The sequence below is a fragment of the Phaseolus vulgaris genome, chromosome 5 (genome assembly GCF_051622355.1).
Source record: "Phaseolus vulgaris cultivar YP4 chromosome 5, ASM5162235v1, whole genome shotgun sequence".
NCBI lineage: Eukaryota > Viridiplantae > Streptophyta > Magnoliopsida > Fabales > Fabaceae > Phaseolus > Phaseolus vulgaris.
The window spans coordinates 3164610-3183449 of NC_143502.1; the positions used below are offsets into that span (position 1 = coordinate 3164610).

Sequence of the window (18840 nt, forward strand, 5' to 3'; positions counted from 1 at the left end):
ATGGTTGTTCCTCTTAGATTCTTGTTCCTTCTCTCTCTCTCACTCTCTTCTCCACACTCCCAACCCATCTTCATGCATCATTCTCTCACCACTCCCACATCGAACTTCCCTCACAGACCCACCAATCGTGGCAGAAGCAGACCCACGTCCACTTCTTCTACCATGACCTTCGAACCGCCAACAGCCCCTCCATCGTGCAGATCGTCGACACCCCCAAGAACGTCCACAACGGCTTCGGCACCACTTTCATGATGGACGATCCCATGACGGAAGGCCCGGAGCTGAGCTCGAAGGCCGTTGGGAGGGCCCAGGGGATCTTTGGCATGGCCTCTGTCAACGAGCTGGCCTCCTTCATGCTCATCACCTTCGCTTTCAAGGAAGGGGACTACGCTGGAAGCTCGTTGAGCATGCTCGGGAGGAACCCCATAGAGGAGCAGAACAGAGAGATGCCCATCGTTGGTGGCACTGGCGTCTTCAGGTTCGCCACCGGCTATGCTATAGCCAACACCGTCGATCACCTTTCTACCTATGATCATTATGTGGTGGAGTACAATATCACTGTGCGCCATCACTAATGTCATCTTCTACCACATTTTTGTGGCTTTTTATTGGATTCATCTTTCACATCTCGCATGCTTCTATGAAAAAAAGTATATTTGTTTTTAGGAGTTTGAGTAAGTTATTTGTAGTTCTTTTTCATGGTTTCGGCTTCTCGTGGATTATTAGCAGGTTCTTTTTTGGGAGAATGTTGATAAATTCCAGGTTTTATTTTGTGGATCAGTGGTAACCACCGTCTCTTTATTACTGTTGCTCTACTTACTCATTGGTTACTGGTGCAACATCACTTACTCAGAAGAAATATCCAATGCTTATTCTGAGTTTTTTGGATTCACTTTTGAACTTTCGGAGACTCATTCACTTGACGATCATTTTAATCCTTATCCTGATTTCAACATTTGATAACATTTGAGCAATGCTTTACATCGGTTCTAGAAATTATTTTATAGTCATCCTACATAGACGGAGAGAACATGGTAAAATATCAATTAATTATATATAAGACGAGTTAAACTATCAGATTAATCCTATTATACGAACGATTACTAAGTCAACTAATATAATATAGGATTTAATATGTATCGTATGTGCGGTACTGCAAATAAAAACAGAGCATACGAGAAAATCCTAAAATCAAAGGCATTTAGATTTTTGTTTGCGAAATTCAAAATTGAAATGTTACTGTTGCAAGTGCTCACCTGGCCAAAACTAACAATTTGAAATGTTAAGAACCTTATTTTTTATTATTACTCAAAAAATGTTGAAAAAGTCATTCCGCCCCTGCTGTGCCTAGTTTTTCGGAGGTTGAAGAAGTGGTGCCGTTAGAATCTGGAATCGCATCACCAATGGTTGCTGGAACGTGGGTAGTGGCCGATTGGGGCTGTTACCTTTTTCCCTATATAAACAAGGGTTCCCCTCCTTCAGGAAACGCATCTCACTTTCACCTTCTTCATCTTCTTCACACCTTCTTCTTCCTCCCACCTTCTTTTACTTTTCACTTTCTCTCAACTCACTTACTTTTAATTATCATAATTTTTCTGCGTTTTATTTGGGTATTACTCTTTTAAAGAGAAACTTGCTTGTTCTGATCCTCGGAAATTACCGGGAAGATGCTGTTGTATCCTGGGGGACTTGCGCAATACACCGCGGATAAGTTCATACGGACAGTGATTACTCATGCCTCGGGAAACCAATTTTGTTCGTTTTAAAGCCTAAATTTTACTACAATCGTAAGGACTTATGGCTGAAAATCTGAACAACAACGACAACATTGCTCCGGGACCGTCAAATGTTGTTTCCGCAACGCAAACCATTTTTGCGAAACCATTTCCGGATGTCTCCAAAATTGAAGTTTTCACCGGTTAGAACTTCCGACGTTGGCAAGAATGTGTGTCCACCCTATTGGACATGTACGGAGTTGCTCTTGCACTTACAACTGTCAAACCCGACTCAACCACGACTACGAAGCAAGTTGATGATTGGATCCATGCGAATAAGGTATGTCGTCACACTTTATTCAGTGTGTTATCTAACGATCTGTTCGATGTTTATGCTTCTTATAAGAATGCGAAAGATATTTGGGATTCTCTTATCCTCAAATATACTGCCGAAGACATCGTCAGACAAAGGTTCGTAATTGCAAACTACTACCGCTGGTTGATGTTCGAAGGCAAAGACTTCAAAATCCAGATAAACGAATATCACAAGTTGATTGAAGATATCAAAATTGAAAGCATAAACTTGTCGGATGAATTCGTGTCCAAACTCTTGATCGAAAAGCTCTCGCAATCTTGGACGGATTATAAACAACAACTGAAGCACAGACAGAAACATATGTCTCTATCAGATATGATCACCCACATCATCATCGAAGACACAAACAGGAAGGAGTGCGTTGCTGCAAAGGCCAAAGCTTTGTCTGCCAAAGCAAACATGATAGAAGACAAACTAGCTCAAAAAAGGTACGAGAAAAAATTTGATCACAAAAAGAAACCTAATAACAAATTCTCTCGTCCCAGTGGAACTAACCCCACTTTCAAGAAAAAGGGTAATTGCTTTGTTTGTGGAAAGTCAGGCCATCATGCACCTCAGTGCAGACATAGGGCCAAAAACGACTATCCTCCTAAGGCAAATCTAGTCGAAGGGGAAGATACTATTGTGGCAGTCGTTTCACAAGTAAACCTTGTGACAAATGTGAGCAAATGAGTGGTAGACTCTAGGGCTACCCGACACATCTGTGCAAATAGAAATGTGTTTACCTCCTACACAAGTGTGGGGGATGGAGAAGAACAAGTATATCTCGGTGACTCCAGGACAACTCCTGTCCTAGGAAAAGGAAAAGTTCTTATGAAGCTCACATCTGGGAAAACTCTGGCTTTGAATGATGTGCTACATGTGCCATCAATTAGAGTTAATTTGGTCTCTGTGGCATTGCTAAGTAAAGTTGGGGTTAAAGTGTCATTTGAATCTGACAAGATTGTTATGACAAAAAACAATGTTTTTGTGGGAAAGAGATATTGTGATCAAGGCCTTTTTGTATTAAACATTTCTGAAATTATGAATGAATCTAAATCTTCTGCTTATATTGTTGACTCGTATGATATATGGCATGCTATATTAGGATATGTGAATTCTTCGTATGTTATAAAATTGCAACGTCTAGGATTAATCAACATGCATGACAAACAATGTAGTAAATGTGATGTATGCGTAGAATCTAAAATAACGAAGAAAATATGTCACTCTGTAGAACGTCAAATTGAAATTCTTGGTTTAATTCATACCGACCTTGCTGATTTAAAACAAATCATGTCTAGAGGTGGTAAAAATTATTTTGTAACCTTTATAGATGATTTTTCTAGATACACCAAAGTGTATGTAATTAAACATAAGGATGAAGCTTTTGACATGTTTTTAACTTATAAAGCGGAAGTAGAAAATCAACTGAATAAGAAAATTAAGAGAATTAGGTCAGATAGAGGTGGTGAATATGTTTTATTTAATGATTATTGTGTAAAAGAAGGTATTATTCATGAAGTAACCCCACCATATTCACCTGAGTCTAATGGAGTAGCTGAAAGGAAAAATAGGACTCTTAAAGAAATGATGAATGTCATGCTTATTAGTTCTAATGCTCCTGATAATTTATGGGGTGAATCTTTGTTTACTGCGTGTTTTTTACAAAATAGGATGCCACATAGGAAAACTGGTAAAACACCCTATGAGTTTTGGAAAGGTTATCAACCTAACCTGAAATACCTAAGAGTGTGGGGGTGTTTAGCTAAAGTGATGTTACCTGATCCTAAGAAAAGGAAAATAGGCTCTAAAACATCTAATTGTATGTTCTTAGGATATGCAGAACATAGTGTTGCCTATAGGTTTCTAGTCCTTAATAGTGATATAATTGAACGTAACACTATAGTAGAGACGAAAAACGCTGAGTTCTTTGAACACATCTTTCCTTTAAAGAGTAGTGGTACATCTGAACAACCTATAGATAGTGCTAGTGATACCTTGAGTGAGGATGTTAGGAGAAGTAAAAGACAGATAAAGGAAACATCTTTTGGAGATGACTTTTATACTTATTTAGTTGAGAATGATCCAATAAGTTTTGTAGAAGCTATTAGTGCTCCTGATGCTAAACATTGGGATAAGGCCATTAAAACTGAGCTTGATTCAATTAAGAAAAATAATACATGGACCTTAGTAGATCTGCCTAAAGGAGCAAAGCCCATTGGTTGTAAGTGGATCTTTAAGAAGAAGTACCATCCTGATGGATCCGTAGAGAAATATAAGGCAAGATTAGTTGCTAAAGGTTTTACTCAAAAACATAACATAGATTACCTTGATACTTTTGCACCTATTACTAGGATTTCCTCTATCCGTGTATTGCTAGCCTTAGCATCTATCCATAAGTTAGTAATTCACTAAATGGATGTTAAAACAACTTTTCTGAATGGTGAATTAGAAGAGGAAATTTATATGACTCAACCTGAAGGATGTGTAGTTCCAGGTCAAAAGGAAAAAGTATGCAAACTTTTAAAATCTTTGTATGGTTTGAAACAAGCACCAAAACAATGGCATGAAAAACTTGATAATGTTTTACTTTGTGAAGGTTTTTCTACCAATGATGTTGATAAATGTTGTATTCTAGATCTGAAAATGGTGAATATGTCATTATATGTTTGTATGTGGATGACATGCTAATCTTTGGTACATGCAATGATATAGTTTTTCAAACAAAATTGTTTCTTGGATCTAAGTTTGAGATGAAAGACATGGGTGAAGCAAGTGTGATTTTAGGAGTTAAAATCATAAGAAAGGGAGATAGTATATTACTATCCCAAGAAAAATACACTGAAAAACTTCTAAAGAAGTTTGGTTACTATGACTTTAAGTCAGTGAGCACCCCTTATGATGCTAAACCCAAATTAAAGAAGAACAGAGGAGAATCTATTTCTCAAACTCAGTATGCCCAGATAATTGGGAGCTTATTGCATTTAATGAGTTTTTCTAGACTAGATATTGCTTATGCAGTAGGTAGATTGAGTAGATACACTCAATGTCCTAGTCAGGATCATTGGGATGCACTTGCGAGACTCATGAAATACTTGAGAGGTACAATGGATTATGCCATTGAATATAGTGGATTTCCCGCTGTGCTAGAAGGGTACAGTGATGTTAACTGGATCTCTGATTCAGATGAGACAAAATCCACTAGTGGTTATGTATTTACACTTGGGGGTGGTGCAGTTACATGGAGATCAGTCAGGCAAACTATTATTGCAAGATCAACAATGGAATCTGAGTTTGTTACTCTAGAAATGGCTGGTAGTGAAGCTGAGTGGTTGAAAAACTTCTTAGCAAACATTCCTTTAGGAATGAAACCAACCCCATCTGTATCAATGCATTGTGATTGCCAATCGGCAATAGCTATAGCTAAAAATAAAAGCTACAATGGAAAGAATAGACATATACAATTGAGACATAATTTGGTGAAACAACTGTTAAAGAGTGGAACGATTTCTATTGACTATGTCAAGTCAGAATGGAATTTGGCAGATCCTCTGACTAAACCCCTAGGGAGAAAAATGATTTTAGAAACATCGAGGGGAATGGGACTTAAGTCACTTACAAACAAACAAGTGATGGAAACCCAACCTTTGTGATTGGAGATCCCATGAATAAGGTTCATATGGGTAAAATCAAGTCACTTGTTAGTTCTGCTAGCACTGATGTTGATTTTAAATCAATTCTGTCCATTCCTATGGTGTGTGTGAAAGTGCTAGTTACTGCATTATCGAGAGGATAAACTTTGTAGTTAAAATTCAGAGGTAAAAGAGTTTTAATGATTTTCATATCCCTTATGGGTGGTGTATGATTTGCAGCATACACTTGATGAAATCACCTATATGAGTGTCAAGTGGGGCCGCTTGCATGAGATCTTGGCAAGATCTCTATAGCACTCATGAATACCGGGCATGCGCATGGCCTAGTAGCGCAACACAACAATAACAACAAGTAATGTGGGGGTGTATTATGATTGATAAACCTCTTACACATACTAACTGTCTTGGTTCATATAGCTTGTTATACCAACTACACTATGTGTTACGTTCATTAATCTAAGACTGGTTCATATAGCTTGCTATACCAGATCTTATGCATTATATCTTACATGAACCCAGAATATTCTTTTTGTTTCAATATCTCTATGTTTTATCTTTTGCAATATGTGGGGGATTGTTGTAAAACGAAGTTGCGGTATTGCAAATAAAAACAGGGCATGCGAGAAAACCCTAAAATCAAACACATTGAGATTTTTGTTGCGAAATCCAAAACTGAAATGCTTCACCTGGTCTTTCGGAATCGTTGCTGCAGTGGAGAAGTCGTTTCGCCCCTGCTGTGCCTGGTTTTTCGGAGGTTGAAGAAGTGGTGTCGTTAGAACCTGGAATCGCGCCACCAATGGCTACTGGAACGTGGGTAGTGGCCGTTTGGGGCTGTTACCTTTTTGCCTATATAAACAAGGGTTCCCCTCCTTCAGGAAACGCATCTCACTTTCACCTTCTTCATCTTCTTCACACCTTCTTCTTCCTCCCACCTTCTTTTACATTTCACTTTCTCTCTCCTCACTTACTTTTAATTATTATAATATTTCTGGGTTCTACTTGGGTATTACTCTTTTAAAGAGAAACTTGCTAGTTCTGATCCTCGGAAATTACCGGGAAGATGTTGTTGTATCCGGGGGGGACTTGCGCAATACACCGCAGATAAGTTCTTACGGACAGTGATTACTCACGCCTCGGGAAACCAATTTTGTTCGTTTTAAAGCCTAAAATTTACTACATATATTACACCGATTAAATAACCAGTGTAATATATGTCTTACACACTATTCGTATTAAACCTCATATATTACATTATATATATATATATATATATATATATCATCCAAGTTTTAATATAATCATAGATTCACCTTACATTTCATATATGTAGTTCAAGATCTTACACACTTAATTTTCCTTAAGTGATAGGGTGTGTGTAAGCAAGTCTTCCTCATACATTTCTAGAACTTTTCATAAGATTTTTTGGGAATTCAACCATCAAACCCTATACGGGTAATATCTATTTTTAACAGAACAAAGAGAAGAAAAAATGAGTTTGAATCTTTGATAGGTATTTACATAACTTATCCAAATTAAGAATTTGATGGGTTCAACTTGACGAGTCTTTTGGATACTTGAAAATCCAAGATGCATAAGAGAACTAGTTGTTCACAACAATCCAATCCCAGAAGCATGTGATCATTCAATGTGGTTTGTTCGCCCTCATAATATTGCTTAGATAGAAATCTGCAAATAATCCACAGCCAGCAAACAAAGAGCATGCACCCATCATTGGAATGTTTCATATGAATTGTCATAAAAATACATTTAATTAGAATTTCATGCATTGGTTATTTTGATCTTTATTCACAAAAAATGTGGTTTAGTAATTGTTTGTGACCATTATAGAGATGGAGCTTTTCTCTTCACTACAAGAAAATCAACAAATAGAAATCAATTTTAGAGACAAAAAATAATTAATTGCTATAATAACTAAATTAGAGATCATTTTAGAGACTAAAACAAAATTTGGTTTCTATTATTTTTAAATGGTTTCTAAATTGGTATCTAATTAGCAACCAAGATTTTTGCTACGAAATTTAAAATCTAAATAATTGGTAGTCAAAACATTGGTAGCTAACTAGACACCAATTTAGAAACTATTTAACAATAGAAACTATTTTTTTTTTAATTTCTAAAATTGTCTCTAATTTAGTCACTATAACAACTATTTTTTTTGTCTTTCTAATATTAGTTTATATTTCATGATTTTCTTGTAGTGTTTCAAATTGCACATCTTTATGTATGATTTTGAGTAGTTTATCTATCTTCACCTCGTGATTTTAAAGATGAATTAGTTTTTCTTTTTAATTTGTTAATAAATAAATCTTTATGAGCAATTAAGAGAAAAATAAAGGATGAGAACGAGAAAACATTGTTTATTTTTTTCTTATTATAATAAAATAAAATAAAAATATTATTATAATAATAATAATTATGAACACAAACAAATATTGCTAAAGTTTATTTTGGGATTTTAAAAAAAATCCATAAAAATATATAAAACTTCTATTAATTTTATAATTTTATTGTGGGTAGTTAATTCACTTTGAAAAAAGAAAAAAAAATACATGAATTCTTTTTAAAGTATAAAGGAAAAAATAATTATTATTTATGCAAAAGAAGTAATTACAAAAAGAATCTCTTTATTTTTGTATAGATTAATATTTAAAACTAATATTTAAAATTAAAAATTTCTAGATATAGAGACCTAAAGGTGTATTATATTTAATTTTATCAAAAGAGATTATTAGCTGAAAGATGATTATAGATTCTTTTATATATGTTCACAAAGTGCAATGTTTTATTTGTAAGCTTATAGATAATATTTCAGTTAATTAGAGTTAGCAATATAATTTGCTGATCATTAAATAATTTTGTGTTGAGTCAAACCGATTACTATTTTAAATTGGCTATAAGCCTTTTTATGTGACTCTAATTATTTAAAAAATAATTTAAATAAAAAATAAATATATTTTTTAAGTTTAAATTATATTAATAAATCTAATTTTAATTTTACGTATAATTATTTAATACATAAATGATATTACACACAAAATATTTTTAATATTTTAAAAAATATAATTATTATTTTATAAAAAAATTCGATCCATAAGTATATTGATAAACTAATCTAAGCCCATTTAAATTGTAGCATAAGTAATTTGGTAGGAAAATGACCCATTGCTCCCTTCAATGCTTAGTTCAATCAAGTGGACTATCACTTTTAACCAATAATGTTTAGGCAACTTCTTCCTGCACCTCTACAAATTTCTTCCTGCACCCCCTCACTTTGTGAAAAGACTGTTTTGCTCCTTTAAGAAAAATACTTCCGGATTGTTTTTTCCGAAATATTTCCAAAAACATCTTTTTTGAAATATGTTTTATGAATTCCAGATTTATAAATCGGAAATAAAAATATTATTCCAAAAAAAATGTTTCCGAATGATTTTTTGTCTTTCAGATTTTTTATTTTGGAAATATATTCTTTGTTTATGGAACCAGTATTTCGGAAACACCTAAAACTGTAAAAGGTAAATTTTGGTATTTTTAAAGAATGTAGGGGTGCAGGAAGAAAAGTGTAGAGAGGAAGAAACACCCTAATGACCTATTCAAGTGCTTTTGAAATGTAAAAGGTTACCCAATATGTTGAGGCTTGAGGTCTTATTGGATAGAATTCCTTTTAATCTATTATTTTTTACTGAATAGTAATTGTTTTAAATTTTAGTATATATAGATTTAAGGTATATTATAAAAAGTCTTTTGTACCTTAATTTTTTATATAAACACTAATTATTATTATTATTATTATTATTCCAAGAATATTTAACTTAAGTATCATATTAATTAGATACTTTTAGATGAGAATTAGAATATCTTCACTTTTTTTAAGAATTATCATTCATATTTAAGAATAGCAAGGGGTCGGGCACACACATAGAAATTATTCATTACTCGTCTTGGATACCTATTTAAAGATATCCACGAATTTTAAAAAAAAATATTTTATAGATTTTTAAAATCAAATCCAAATATTACAACAAAAAATATAAACTCAAATGACAAATAAAAGTTAAAACATAAGTCAAAATTAATAGTAGTTAATATACTTTTCTTTTTCAGAGAAAACTCTAGTTATAAAAAGAAAACTCTAGTTATAGTGTTTGGTTTATGTGTTTTGACTTTTATGGGTTGAATCAGTTGTTAATTGATGTGTATGGTAGTTCCTTTATATTTGTGGTATATTTTTTAGTTTATTTCGTTTTGTCTGATAAATTAGAGATATTTTTCATATATTTCAGAATGTGGCGCAATTATGTTGTTGTTGCACATTTATTTTCTCTATTCTTATTGTTGTTTAACTTGGATGTCCGGTTACTGAGATCGAAACAGACTCGTCTAGTATGTAGCCTTACACTTAAAACATACATCCAAATAGAAGTAATTTAAAAACAACTTAAAAACAGTTATAATAAAAGTGGCACTCTACAATTTATGTTTTCCTCTTCAATATGTTGATTTTAACCACTTAATTCCTGAAACAAATAATATACAAATTAAAGTCATGAACAAATAACATAATAATACTATTAGTGATTCTTGTAGGAACGGGGCAGGGTATCTAATTTATAGAGCCATAATGAAAAGTATGTTAGTGACTGGGTGGTGGAAGGAACATGAAGCAATGCTGTCATGGGCATAACAGGTCAATGTTTATGCGTGGCAGCAGTAGAGCTCACACTTTGGTACACAACCGACTAATTTTGCCACACCATGCCAAATAAAAAAGGGGTTTAACTACCGTTTAGACCACCTCTATGCAAATGTCCACACCAACCACAGAGCATTTATGTCTATATGGTTGTCAATTTCTCTACCACATAATAATACTATTAGTAAAATTAGAATGAAATATTAAAAAAATAGTAAGATCATCATCAATTATTTTTCTATTCTGGAACGAATTGGTATTGAAAGAACTATTGTCATCCTTATCGGTCGATCAATTATCTTTTGCCTCCTCTCCTTTTATTGTTTCCTATTCCTTCACAAACTCTCAGTTCAGATAGTATCTGCAAAAGACACTCTGACACTCAAGTGAGATCTCGGTATTTGATGTTCGATGTAAGTAATGTGTGATGATGACATACATTTTTCTCGAAACCCGTGACTATTTTATATGATTATTATGGACCCTTTGTTATTGGGTCAAATTAGGGTTTTAGATCATAATTAAAAGCATATTATCTAATGCTTAATCACTATTTGATCATGTTAACCTTCTATTAGGCATAACGAATATGGTTATGTCGGTCGGCGACGCTGAGATCTCCACCCTCCATATCCGATATTGACCGGTACACATGTTATTATATTAAGCTTTTATCTTTTCCACTAACAAACCTTTTATACCATCACTTGTCCATTTGTTGACGTTTAGTCCTAGTTTTAAGTATTTCAATAACTATTGATATATGGTCTTAGTAGCATTTCAAATTGTTCAAATGTGGATATAGTTTTTAAATTTATGGTGCTCAAGGCTAAGTTTGATTGAGATATAAGCATGTCTATGCATTTTTTTATATATGAGAAGCTAATTCATTGACATTCAATTACAATGTCAAATATAGTTACATGATAAAATCACTCATGTGAATGATATAAGCAAGACTCTTTGAGTTGTACATTACACTTACTATATACATAATGAATATTGGATATTAACTATCTTTCACTTTTGAGTCTTTAGATATTAAAAAGAACCTTGAGAAATTGTGTCCATTTTTCTTTTGCTTAATTATTAAAATTCACATCTCCATATGAAATCACAGCAACTTCATGATAACTGGATGCAATATTAGAGCTTTACACTTCAAATAGAAGATGTTAAATTTCTTATTCCATTCCATGTTCATAGAAATGATACAGCCACACATTGTACTCAACAACAGCATTTCCAGATGTAGAATTAGACCACACAGTCTTTGCCAGTGCATAGCCCCGAGCAAACCTGAAAGCACCACTGCCTCCAACAATTGGCATTTCTCTGATCTCATCCAACACACCATTCCTCCCAACCATGCTCACACTACTCCCTTCATAAGCACCCTCACTGAACAAGAAATTCATCACCATCTGAAATCCAAGATCATGCTGAGAAGCCAAAGCATAAGTTCCCTGAGCCCTTCCAACCTCTTTTGAACTCAACTCTGACCCTTCAGTCAAAGGGCGTTCCACCATGACAGTGGCTCCAAATCCACCAAGAGACTGCCTTGGTGGATCTATGATTGTTATACATGTTGGCTCTTCACCATCGAAGATGTCATGGAAATAATAATGCAGATGTGTGAATCTCTCCACTCTCTCTGTGGGTAAGATTATGCGGGATTCTTCTATAAACTTTCCTTGGATTGCTATTATTCTGTGACTACACACCACAAACAACAATCCAAACACACTAATCATTTTAGGTTTAGGGTTTATGAGGTGTTGGATGTGTAGGAGCTTGTGTTGTGTTTGGTTCACTTCACTTATAAAAAAAAAGTATATCATTTCTTTATTACCCACGCATTTCTCGAGGAAAGTTATATCGGTGGTCTTTGTATTTTTATGTATATTTTAATACACGTGTGTAGAACTTGAATGTGACGTTTTGCAAGTGGGAAATGCATGGGTAATAAAGAATTGAAATAAAATCTGAAATGGTGTATCTTCTTCTATAAGGGAAGAGTTTATCCAAACACAACCCATCTTCCACGTCAAACACCTAAGAACAATGATTGTTACACTTAGATTCTTGTTCCTTCTCTCTCTCGCTCTCTTCTCCACACTCCCAACCCATCTTCATGCATCATTCTCTCACCAATCCCACATCGAACTTCCATTACAGACCCACCAATCTTGGCAGAAGCAGACCCACATCCACTTCTTCTACCATGACCTTCGAACCGCCGACAACCCCACCATCGTGCAGATCATCGACACCCCCAAGAACGTTCCCTACGGCTTCGGCACCACTTTCGTCGTGGACAACCCCATGACGGAAGGCCCGGAGCTGAGCTCGAAGCCCGTTGGGAGGGCCCAGGGGATCTTTGGCCTGGCCTCTCTCAACGACCTGGGCGCGTTCATGCTCATCAACTTCGCTTTCATGCAAGGGGACTACGCTGGAAGCTCATTGAGCATGCTCGGGAGGAACCCCATAGCGGAGCTGAACAAAGAGATGCCCATCGTTGGTGGCACTGGCGTCTTCAGGTTCGCCACCGGCTATGCTATAGCCAACGATCTCCAACAGCTTTCTACCCCTGAGCATGTTGTGGTGGAGTACAATGTCACTGTTCGCCATTCATCACTAATGTAGTCTAAGAAGCAATTTATTTGAAAGTGTTTCTTCCTTTTACGTGTCTCTTCCTTCTTTTCTTTCTGTCTTTCTTCCCTTTAAACACGTATTCTGTTATTGTGTATACACGTATTCCTCTCTGTAGTTTTTGCTACCTTCCACATACTTGGTTCATCTTTATATATCTTGAAGTTCATGGAAATATTCCAATATCTACCACATTTTTTGTGGGTTTTTTGGATTCATCTTTCACATTTCGCATGCATCTACGTTTCATCTAGAAAAAAGAGAGTAGAATTTCTTTTAGGAGTTTGAGTAAGTTATTTGTAGTTCTTTTTAATGGTTTCGGTTTCTCAGGGTTTATTGGCAGGTTCTTTTTCGGAGAATGTTGACAAACTCCATGTTTTTATTTTGTGGATCAGTGGTAACCACCATCTTTTTATTACTGGTGCTGTACTTACTCATTGGTCTGGAGCAGTGTTGTCAAACTCGTAACTCGGAGGTGGATTGGAGAGGGAAAAAAAACTCGTAACTCGGGGATCGTAACTCGACTCGGAAGAGTTACTATTCGAGTTACTATACATAAGATAATTAAAAATACATTCATAATTCATGAAATGGTTGCAATACATAACATAATTTAACATAGATTCATAATTCATAAAACGGTTCAAATACATAACATAATTAAAAGAAAATAGATTCAAGATAATGTTTAATACAAATAAACTATCCAACAAAATCATTCGCATTCATCATAGGATAATCATCTTCATCCTCCAAAAAATCTTCATTTTCATTAGCATCAATTGGAGGAACTTCCAAATCATTATCATCATCAATTGGAGGAACCTCAATTGTTGCTCCTCTACTAGCTCCAACTTCAAGTAATATTTCTTCATCTAAACCATGTAATGTTTCATTTTCCTCCACAGTCCATTCATCATCAGAAGAAAGATCATCAACCGTATATTCTTTTGTCTTTCTAACATCTTTCTTCTTCGTCAATCTTGAATTAGTCATCACAAACACCACATCGTTCATAGTCATTTGGTGTAAACGATTTCTTTTCTTAGTGTGAACCTAAATAATTATAAAAGTAGTTAACACATCATATGATCATCTAAAAAATAATTATGAAATCACAGCCAGATGAACTAAATTCTTACCCTTTCAAAAGCACTCCAATTACGCTCACAGCCAGATGAACTACAAGTCAAACTCAATACTCTAATTGCAAATCTTTGTAGTTCTGGATGTTCATCACCATATGATTCCCACCATTGTGATGGAGTTTTGGTCTTGAGTCCAAGTTGAGCTAAGGGAGTACCATACAATCCAGACTTGCTCTTGAAACTCTCTAATTGAAAATCAATTTTACTCATCACATCAAGGTCTCTCACCAACCTCTCCAAACATTCATACATTCCACGTTTCACCTCATAATCAACTTTAAAGTCAGGATGATAGTGTAACATGGGATTAAGATAATAGCCCGCAGCATGCAACGGCCTATGCAATTGGTTGTCCCATCTCCGATCAATGATTTCCCAAAGGGGAGTGTAGCTAAATAAGATAAAAACAAATAAATAAATCTCCAAAACAAGTTTGTATATCTAATTTAGAAATCAAATATAGGTAAATTACCTTTTACTAACTCCATTGAAGAGATTTTGTATCTTCTCCTTTGCCCTATCCATCTCTTCATAAATAAATCCCATGGCTGGTTTCTCATCTGAATCAACCATGCGCAGCACTTTAATCAGGGGAAGAGCACCCCTCAAGCAATTTAAAATGCTTTTCCAAAATCCCTTGTCCATTATCAGATTTTCCACCAACCCTCCATCTCTAGTTTTTGCAAATTGACTAGATTGCCACTCTGAGGATGTGAACATCTTAATAAGTGATCCTCTATTATCATTCAAGCATCCTAAAGTCAGATAAGAGGTGGCAAAGCGAGTATTGGCTGGTCTTATCAAATCTTTTCCTTCACTATATTTGTGCAACAAGGAGATAAGACCAGTTCTGGAGTAGATGTAGGTTGTAATCTTCTTCCCATTGGCGATTGTGTCGTGATGGAGTGGGATTTTCTTTTCAAAATCTTCCAACATTAGATCAATGCAATGGGCTGCACAAGGAGTCCAATACAACTTTTTCCTCTTTTGCATTAACAACTCCCCAGCTGCTTTATAATTTGCTGCATTGTCCGTTACAATTTGGATGACATCTTCTTCCCCAACCTCTTCAACAATATCATCCACCATTTTGAAGATTTTGTCAGTTGTCTTGCATATATCAGATGCATCAATAGACTTCAAAAAGACCGTTCCCCTTGGACTATTTACCAAAAAATTCAGTATAGTCCTCCTCTTCCTATCGGTCCAACCATCTGTCATTATTGTACATCCATATTTTTTCCAGAAAAGTTTATGTTCTTCTACAATCAGATTTGTCTTCTCAACCTCTTGCTTCAAGTATTTCACTCTTATTTCATAATAGGATGGTGGCTTTAATCCGGGACTATGTCTACCAATTAACTCAACCATCCTCTTAAATTCTTCACTCTTTGCTACATTAAAAGGGATAGCATTATTGTAGAAAAACCGAGCAATCTCTTGACATGCATCTTCTCTATCATTCTTCTTGAAAATGGCATTAATAGTACTTTGAGATCCTTTTCTCTTGAAAATATTTGATGAGTTCCCAATCTCTTCTTCAATTGATCTTTTTATACCACTTTCTGTCTGTCCCACTGAACTCTCTTCTCTAGAGATTGACTTCTTCAAAAAATTTTGCTGCAGATTAACAACAGTATCCATCATTGATTTTTTAACATCTTCAGGCACTGATACACATGCCCCCACATCCTTTGAAGTCCCGGCTAAATGATGTTTTAATTTGTAAACCCCTCATGTGAGTACTTTATCACAGTATTTACACCTTAGGTTCCTTGTTTTTCCATCAACAGACACACAGTGCTTCCAAGCTGAATCAGTTCTTCCACTAGCCATTATAAATGATCACCAAAAATTAACGAAAGGCAGTGGCAGAGAGAAAGGCAGTGGCGGAGCGATCGCGAAGCGGAGAGAGCACGAAGGCGGAGCGATCGCGAAGCAGAGAGAGCACGAAAGCGGAGCGTTCGCGGTGGTGCGCGAAGGCGGCGGCGGCGCAACGCAACGTTCGCGATGGTTCGCGAAGGCGACGGCGACGGCGACGAGCAAGAGTGTGCGCGGTGGTACGCAGTGGTGCGCGAAGGCGGCGTCAACGAGAAGAGCTGCGGCGACAAGCACAATCAGCGACACAAGTTAAGAAAAATTAGGGTTTCGTTTCAGATTAGGGTTTCAGTTTTTAAAATTAGGGTTTTATTAATTTAGGGTTTTCTATTTGGGTCGCGTCATGGATCGCTGGGGCCCATGAATCGTCCGATCCAGCCCTTGGATCGCTGGATCGCTCCGATCCAGAGATGGTCCGATCCCATCTCCGATCTGACGCGATTTTGCCTGGAAAGATCGTAAACTCGGAAGATCGGCGAGTTAACTCGCGATCTTGACAACACTGGTCTGGAGCACCAGTGTAAAATGTGTCAATTTTTTTATAAATTTAATAAAATGTACTTTTTCCCAAATTTATAAACTATTAAATATAATAAAACTAGAAATTGTATAATTTAAATATAATGAAAATGTACATGAGAAAGTTACAAATCATTGTATGTTTTGATTCTAAATTTGTAGAAAGTAGCAGGTCCATTTCTGATGGATTTGTTCAAGACTTTGTGTGCTTAGTGGCTCGGAATCTTCAAAAGCTGAGAAATGGAAGAGTATATTAGTGTTTATACTAACAAATATGCATATATAAATGAGATGTTAGAGCATTTAAATCACATAATACCTGCTACCAAGAGTCTATAATCCTCACAAGTGCTATGGTCCACATCCATGCATCACATAATAACTACATTCAAAGTTTTCTTATTGCTTATTGTACTATTATGAAATATAAGTAACACTTAATTTAATTGAACTAAAAAAAGTAAAACTTAATAGTTTTAATGAAGAAGTGAATATATACCTTAGGATAGATCCAACGTAAATTTTGTGACAATGAAGTGAATCTACCCCTATGACACTAAATACATTGATTGCACTAAAAAGAGAAAAATCATTAGTAATTCATAATAAATTATATAATTTACAGTAACATACCTTTTTACTACAATCTTCATATCTTGACTTGACTTCCTATGCGGTGAACAAACATATTGTGATAGATTTTTTTATGGAGATTGAAGGTCGGAACCCAATAACCCTTGGTGCATTTTACAATAACCCTTTTTGCTTACCACTCCACCGCAAGTCATTTGGTATTTTTTTTAAAAAGACTTTTGGTTTAGTTATATTTAGTTGAAATGTAATTTTATTTGTCACACATGCATATATTTAGTTTTTATTGTTGTGTAGAATTTGTCTCTTCCTTTTGCCATTTATATTCAAAGAGGTAGGTTTAAGAATGTCATTTTGCATGGTTCAAACAAACAAGTCAAATGCAAAGTTCTTATAAGAAACGTTCTTAAAAAACTTGTCAACTTTGGACATGAAACACTCACTTCAGGAAGAAGATCAACATATTTTTTAAACATGATGACCACCCATGTCAACACATTAGGATCATCGTTATGAAAATGATATGAATAAATGTGTATCGTAATAGTTTTGGGATTCAAGACTATATTTTAAATCTTGATAAAATCAGACAGATTTTTTAATTTTATTTGAATTTTATATGGGCAATCATATAGGTTGCTTAAACATGGTTAATATTTATGTCTATTATATTCTTGTTTTCTCTTTGTTTTTTTATGAACTTATTTATTTTGCAAGAAAACCCAAAAGCATAAAAAGATAACCACCTCACAGTGATTTTAATTCTTTTCTTATCATGAATTTTATACATATTGCATTATCTGATTACAACTTAATGTGTTGCATATTTATATGTACTTAACACTCTATAGTGTTCATATAAAATTCCTTCTATTGTTGGTATAACATCAAGTATTATTTATATATACTAATTCTTAACACTTAAATATAGTTCATTGAGTACTTATTATCACGTTAGTATTCTATATTTTGTACTAATTATTTAACATATGATTAGTATTCTTTATTTTGAACTATTTTTTTAACATATCATTACGATTATATTTTTCCTATGTACTGTTGTTATCTTTTTGTGTTTTTTATCACATTATTATTCTTTACTTTGTAGTAATTTTTTAACATGTGATTAGGATTATATATTTCTGTATATACTGTGTTATTGCTAATGTGTTGATATAATTTGATATACTCAACACAAAATATTGTTTCGCAGTAGAAACACACATAACAATTTATATTGATTTTCTAACATTTATATTTTCTTATAACACTTGGAACATCATTCAATGATTTAGTATTTTGTTTTTAAACGTGTGTGCAGGAAAGAAAACGGTATCCAGAGAACAATATAAGTTACTACAGTTGGAGGCTAAAAGAATTATTCATAATTTTATTGTGTATATGTTGTATAAACTTATTTATATACAAATCATATAAGATAAAAATTATCTCTTTGTTGCAAAAATTGTTATTATTCAAACATTCCAATGGTTGTTAAGAAAATCGTGTTTATGAATTTTAATAAACAATATTTAAAAGTTAACTGTCTTTTGAACAATTTTAAAATGAAACTTTAATAATAATTATATTAAATAAATACACCAAATCGTATCCT

General features: G+C 34.5%; 2 protein-coding genes and 2 pseudogenes across 3 annotated transcripts; 2 read left to right on the plus strand and 2 right to left on the minus strand.

Moving 5' to 3' along the window:
• LOC137836213 (dirigent protein 21 pseudogene) lies at nucleotides 1-599 on the plus strand (annotated as a pseudogene).
• Nucleotides 600-11597: 10998 nt separating this feature from the next.
• Nucleotides 11598-12241, minus strand: LOC137834842 (dirigent protein 21). Its single transcript, XM_068643062.2, has one exon. It carries the CDS (start codon nucleotides 12189-12191, stop codon nucleotides 11622-11624), a length of 570 nt encoding a protein of 189 aa, XP_068499163.2. The 5' UTR covers nucleotides 12192-12241; the 3' UTR covers nucleotides 11598-11621.
• A 208-nt stretch (nucleotides 12242-12449) lies between these two features.
• On the plus strand, nucleotides 12450-13298 carry LOC137834843 (dirigent protein 21). The gene has a single exon (XM_068643063.2). The coding sequence runs from the start codon at nucleotides 12502-12504 to the stop codon at nucleotides 13081-13083; it is 582 nt and encodes a 193-aa protein (XP_068499164.2). The 5' UTR covers nucleotides 12450-12501; the 3' UTR covers nucleotides 13084-13298.
• Nucleotides 13299-13340: 42 nt separating this feature from the next.
• Nucleotides 13341-16128, minus strand: LOC137834841 (uncharacterized; annotated as a pseudogene). Its single transcript, XR_016520840.1, has one exon. The product of XR_016520840.1 is annotated as an uncharacterized LOC137834841 (transcript).
• Between the last annotated feature and the right edge of the window lie 2712 nt (nucleotides 16129-18840).